This window comes from Acanthopagrus latus, chromosome 18, assembly GCF_904848185.1.
Source record: "Acanthopagrus latus isolate v.2019 chromosome 18, fAcaLat1.1, whole genome shotgun sequence".
Classification (NCBI taxonomy): domain Eukaryota; kingdom Metazoa; phylum Chordata; class Actinopteri; order Spariformes; family Sparidae; genus Acanthopagrus; species Acanthopagrus latus.
In genome coordinates this window covers 20,649,986-20,656,842 of record NC_051056.1, presented here as the reverse complement: position 1 = coordinate 20,656,842, position 6,857 = coordinate 20,649,986, and the positions used below count along the sequence as shown (strand labels likewise).

Here is a 6,857-nt window from a genome sequence, read left to right as displayed (position 1 = left end):
AAAACACTGCAGATCTACAAAAACTATGGTAGTTTAGGGTGATAATAACTGTCTTCCACACCACATACAGCAAGAGAAGGAGTGAATCAGACTTTCTTCTCTTCTTCAATGAAGAATATAAGGGAAAGAAATCCCTCGGACCATCACAGAATAATGACAGGATAAACTTTACCACTGACTTTCAACAAGACAACAACAGATACATTCTAACCTCACTATAAAAAAGATACAAAAACTAGCAGACCTGACAGCACAGCCTTGACACATGTAGTTAAGACTTACAATATAAAACCAGTCAATACATAGAAAAAGATCAGGCAGAACAACTGTTACCAAATTCACTCTACTATATAAAAAAAAGGGCCACCTGTAAGGGAAAGTCCCACATTCTGTCAGCATTACTGTCTATAATACCTGTATGAAACACAGACTGTATTTTGATGAACAAGATGACTGATATTCTGTCAAGTCACAACCCGATAAAAAAATTAATGATAATAAAAAGAAAATGTTTTATTGGTTTTTAACACAAATCCAAGCCTGGATCTTCACAATGAAAACAGCCTGGAAGAAACACACACATGATTCACAAGGTAATGACTAAAATAAAAGCCATTCATTCGGAGCATATCATTGAGCCAGCACAATCACTGCATACATGTCCACACTACATTGCAAACTGACAAACTGCATCAAAATAAACGCTTTGTTTTTCCTCTTTATATTTGTATTATTTGTATTCCAAAAGCACAATGGTCAGAACAAACAGCAATCAACCACAACAAAAGTCAAACTGATGTAAGCCTGAACAAACACACCTAAATAAAGTGTAGTGGACTTGATTCAATAGACTGTCAAACTATACATGTACGGCCAATCACCTGAAGAACCACCATTAGACAATAGTTGCATGTCTCATTCATATATCAAAGTGTGTAAGTGTGTGTCTGTTATGTTTCGTTATGATGTGAATTCTCTGATCTTGAGTGTGAGACCAATGTGTACATTAATTTAGAAGAAACTTCTGATCAAAGCAATGAAAAAATTATGAACAATCCGAGCAACAGTATTTTGACACCAAGGAACCAACCTAAGTTTGAAGTTGTTGATGGGATAAGAAGCACAAAATTGCAAGTGTATGAATTCAAATGTATTAAAAGTGAAATATTTCTGTTTGTTTTGTCTACGTTCTAGAGGAGAGACCAAGAAACAGAGATGTATCTGCCAGAAAGCATAAGAAAATAAGTCACATACTGAAAATGACATAAGAGCATCAGCATACATATATGGACACAAACACAGTTTCCACTGTGTCAACCAACATGTAGAATCTGTCAAAGGTCATCACTCAAACTGAGTCACATAGAAGCCAACTGATCAGTGATACAGAGGTTAATTTTAGAAATATGTTTCTAATAGTCTGTTTCAAATGCTTATACTTGAGGTTTGTCAAATGTTATGATAGAATATATTGCGTGAGTGAAAAAGGGAAGGCCAAGTGTTTGATGATAGTGAGTAATCTTGAAAATGAATGTCACTGTCACACTGCTCTTCTGGGAGAGAGTGCGTAAAATATAGCCAAGGTATTACACATCTCGAGCAGATGATATGATACATGTTCCTACCTCAGGAGAACCATCAGAGTCTCCAAACACATCTGCAAAGTCTGATGGACTTTTCCTCAGAGTCTGGTCAGCAGGCAGTGTGTTGTCATTGTAAGATGTCACAAACTTAAAGTCGCTGGTTCTAGATCCTGTTGTCAGATATGCGTCATAGTTGTAAGCGCTGCGTAAAGTTCCTGTGCCGTCAACATCTGCGTAATTAGGAGGGAGATAAGCGCTGGGGATGGCGACTGCTCCATCAAACAACAGTCTGGGCTTTCTCCTGCGACAAAACCTCACACCCAGGATGATGATGATGAAGGTCAGGAAAAAGGTGGACACAGACACCAGCGCGATGATCAGATAAGAAGTCAGTTTGGAATTCTTCTCGTCATAAGAAATGTCCTTCAGTTCTGGCACCTCAGCCAAGTTATCAGAAATAAGTAAATACATGGAACAGGTGGCAGACAGAGAGGGCTGTCCGTTATCTTTCACTGCCACAATAAGGTTCTGTTTCATGCTGTCAGATTCAGAAATGTCCCGCTGTGTCCTGATCTCTCCGCTGTGGACACCGATAGTGAAAAGTCCCGGATCGGTGGATTTCACTATTTCATAGGACAGCCAGGCGTTCTGTCCGGAGTCCGCGTCCACCGCGATCACTTTGGACACCAGAGAGCCTCCGTGTGCAGCTTTGGGAACCAGCTCGGTCATGAAGGAGTTGCCCTCCGGGGCGGGGTACAGTATCTGAGGAGAGTTGTCGTTCACATCCGATACGAACACACTGACGGTCACGTTGCTGCTGAGAGGAGGAGAACCGTTGTCTCTGGCCATCACCTGCACTTTAAAACTCCTCAACTGTTCATAATCAAACGACCTCACAGCGTGGATCACCCCCGTGTCTCCGTTAACAGACACATAGGAGGACACCGGGGCACCGTTCACCTCACCGGGTAACACAGAATAAATCACTGTCCCGTTTTGTCTCCAGTCGGGGTCTCGAGCAGTAACGGAACATAAAGTGGAGCCGGGTTTGTTATTTTCACTCACATATGCGCTGTACGACTGGTCCTCAAACACAGGTGGGTTGTCGTTGATGTCTGCTACAGATAACTGAACACTTTTAGAGGAGGACAGAGGTGGAGAGCCCTCGTCAGTGGCAGTGATTGTGATGTTGTAATCAGACACTAGTTCACGGTCCAGTTGTCCTGTGGTCACCAGAGAATAATAGTTTTTAATAGAAGGAACCAACTTAAAAGGGGCTCCTTGCTGAATGGAGCAGCGGACCTGTCTGTTGCGCTCTGAGTCTCTGTCCTGCACGTTAATGATGCCCACCTCTGTACCAGGTGTGGTGTCTTCTGGTATGGGATTCGTCAGTGATTTTAAATTGACGACAGGGGCGTTGTCATTTACATCAGTGACAGAGATTATCGCCTTCGCATAAGATGACAGCCCCAATCCATCTTTTGCTTTTACGCGTATTTCATATGATGTGGTAGTTTCATAGTCAACGGCGCCAATTACTCGTATCTCACCTAATCTACGGTCAATACTAAATATCTTCTTTACATCTTCAGTAACATGTCCGAAGTCATACGTCACATCTCCATTAATTCCCTCGTCTGCATCAGTAGCGCTCACTGTGACCACTACAGTATCTACAGGAGAGTTTTCAGGCAGACTGGCTTTATAAACGGCCTGGCTGAACACTGGGGCGTTATCATTAGCATCCAGCACAGTGACGTGTATGACTACAGTACCTGATCTCTGAGGAGAGCCTCCATCTAGAGCTGTGAGGAGCAGATTGATCTCTTGTTGTTTTTCACGATCAAGCTCTTTATCAAGAACCAGCTCTATGGTGTTTCCATTAGCAGCCAAAATGAAATTATCATTCTTTTTAAGGCTGTACTGCTGAACTGAATTTTGCCCCACATCCGCATCGTGCGCCTCTTCTATCACAAAACGAGCTCCCCTGACTGCTGACTCTCGAATTTCTAAATTGATCGAGTCTTCGTTAAATTGAGGCGAGTTATCATTGATATCTTGAATGTGAAGACTAATCCGATGAAGCTCGAGAGGATTCTCCAGCACAATCTCGTGTTTCAGGATGCACGAAGCCTTTTCTCCACAAAGCCCCTCTCGGTCAATCCTGTCGGCAACAATCAGCTCTCCGTTATTCAGGTTGATGTCACAGTAACGTTTGTCAGTCCCGTCGGTGTCAATACGGGCTCTTCTGTTAGAGAGAGCGCCCGTCTCCAGCCCGAGATCCTTGGCTAAATTCCCAATGACCGATCCTCGTTTCATCTCCTCCGGAAAAGAATAGCTCAGGTCTCCATATGCGACATGCGAAAAGAGAAGGAGGAAACAGAAGCTGCACAGCCGAAACGCGATCAATTTGGAATTCATCTTCCAACACGATTTCCTTAGACGTTAAGCAACCGATGCAACAACACAGTTAAACCACATAACACGAAATGTGCCAGCGTTTCAGCGTGATTCAGGCTATGTCAAGAGCACGCAATGGGCGTAAAAGAACGCCTGTCCACAAAGGATAGAGGACTAATAATCTTAAGGCTGGTGTATAGCGACACCGTGAGTTAGATTCAGCAATAACACTGAATAGAAAAATAAAAAGGGAAACTTGAGATTAGTTTCAGCCCACATAAATTCATCCACTGGTCTTCAAAATAAAAGAGAAGAAACTTCTAATTCGATCTTTACAACACTCATAACATTCACCCACAGTCAGTCCAAATCAGGACACCAGTTGCAACAAGCACTACTGTGTGTTAATTCAGTGCTCTCATGACTGACTCAAACCAAGGTCTGAAGACTGGATGCCCTTTTATAAGCCACCGTTCGCTGAGATGACTATATTGTGTACGCAGGCTTCATGCAAAACCTGTAAATTGTAAGCATAAAGTTCTGAGTCATATCTGTGTTGAGTTGCTTACTGCTGCATTAAAAAAAATGCTCAGTAGGCAAGTTTGCAGGTTATATCACAATTATGACACACCTGAGTCACCTTTGCAAGCACATCACAGAAATGTACTAAGTTGTTATACCAAACACTATGTCTTCAGTGGGATTAAGATAGTACAACTCCCCATTTAGTGCACTGCCTTGAATCTAACATAAATGAGTGGAATTATTTATTTTTTTGTTCATTGGTTGCAGTTTTTTCTTAACATACAGTAATGGTTTTGCATCATGAATTGTAATAAGGTGTTTGCTGACTTCATCACACCTTAAATATGTGAACTAAATCCATGCCGATAAACTCTATACTGACATCACCAAGTCTACAACTAGATCCAGGAGAAATCTGGACCGTCTTTGTTCCGTCTTGGTCTGACATCCTACAGCCAGCTTTAACTTGTGTTGACAAAGGTTTCATCTTTCAAACTCCTTCAAGAATGAAATGCATTAAGTTTGTAAGCAGAATAAAGGGTTCAGATTAGACTAAGAAACAACTTCTGTCAATGCTGTATCTCAGGAAAAAGGACAGCCAACTATAAAGAGATCGCTCTGAGAATAAAAATCACAGTGTGAAAAACTGCTGGGGGACACTACTCTACCACCATTAATGTTATACAACACTGCAAAGCAACAAATATCAAGGTGATTTACTAACTTTGAAAGCTGACAGGCTAAAATTAAGATCCAAAAATGATACAAAGACATCTTATCTCAAACTGTGGTCAAATCAGACAATAATCCAACACAACAAGAGAGTCAAATTTAGTATGTGTCTACAAAGGGGAATGGGATGGACTGAATGTAAACCTCGATTCTTTAGGAAGTATCTTCCACCTGTGGTATACCTATGCAGCTTTAACAGAGCAACAGCATGTCTGAGTCAGTCATCCAGGACATGAGATACATTTTAGGGTCTGCTGTATATCACAAGAACATATCTCCATGGACTATACATGAAGATCAGTGCTGGCCAGAAACATTGTGCAATAAAGTCAACAATTGTGCATTACATATGGTGACATATGTTGCCACAGACATAATTTCTCATTCAACAGTGACCATGTGATTGTATGACAGAAATCATTTATGATTGGCATATAGACGCTGATTAGTAAGACTCTGTTACACAGCACACTACATGTTGCTGTCTAGCTGATAAGTGACATAGATATGCATTATGTAAATATCATATTTTATTGCTATCATGGTGTTTATTTCTGTAAATATTTCAGGCCACTAGATGCAGTAACATTTGTAACTAAATCCCATCTTGAGATGGAATGATTTCAGCCACGACTCCCATCAACATGTTGACGTTTCAAAGCCTGAATACTCACAAGTCATTACATTATTATATCAGCACTCAATACAAATTGGTCTGACTACACCAATCTTTGGAGCTCAACCTTCATTTTAATGTTGCACCAATACACATGAAAAGTTATGTGACTGCATGATGGGCAGTTGAGGTATTATCACACTGACACAATCTGTCCACAGACAGAGAGAAAGAAGTAAAGATGACTAATGATACAAGAAACAACACCCTTAAAAGATGTGTCATCCTTTAAGCAGGTCAAAAAATAAAAACGGTAACAAATGCTAGATGACAATCATTCCCAGAACTGTAGGTCCCATATCCTTCCAGATGTACCATGTAAAGATAAAGAATCATTTGAGGAAATGGCAGAGAGAGTAACACATATCTCTAGAAGCGTTTAACAAAAAACTTGATCAAAGGAGTTTACTCCAGATGTGAGGGAGAGGCAGATCATATCGAGAACATGATTATTTATTCTAAAAACCTGTTCACCCAAGAAATGAGGTCATGGCATTTCCAGTGATAACAAACTTCAAGTCAGACCTTCGAAACACTGCTCATGTTCAGAATAAAATATGGTGATTGAGCAGAGAAAGCCGGTCAATAACAATGACACCAGAATGATGACAAGAAACTGCAGTTGGGAGATGAGCTCACAACTGGGTCAAAATATAGAAATGAAGGGTGAATTTTCAGGGATAACTGGGAACGCATTTAAAAACATATACAGAAACAGAACATGAGAAGTGAAAAGAACTCAAAATGAAACGAGCTACTGAAATTAAAGCAGCTTTTGAAATGCCAAAAATACTGCAGGGGGAAACGGTCAGTATGTAAACTACAGATTAAAAAAAGGCTAAAACAATCATTCAAAGAGAAAAGCAAAACAACACGATGAAGTAGACCATGAAAGAAATAGATAACCCAGGAAAGGTTAGTGTGACACTAAATGTCTACAA

The 6,857-nt window shown here is 40.6% G+C and overlaps 1 protein-coding gene across 22 annotated transcripts in view; it reads right to left on the bottom strand.

The window, feature by feature from the left end:
- Positions 1-6,857, bottom strand: part of LOC119007663 (protocadherin gamma-C5-like) — a 261,083-nt gene that overhangs the window by 172,748 nt on the left and 81,478 nt on the right. The window contains exon 1 of one of the 22 annotated variants that reach the window (XM_037077504.1): positions 1,626-4,061. The exons of 20 other annotated variants lie outside the window; for them this stretch is intronic. In XM_037077504.1, the coding sequence (XP_036933399.1) occupies positions 1,626-4,004 (2,379 nt within the window). In that variant the 5' untranslated portion in view covers positions 4,005-4,061. Of the gene's footprint in view, positions 1-1,625; positions 4,062-6,857 lie in introns of those variants that run through there. One more of the 22 variants, XM_037077520.1, reaches the window with a different exon arrangement.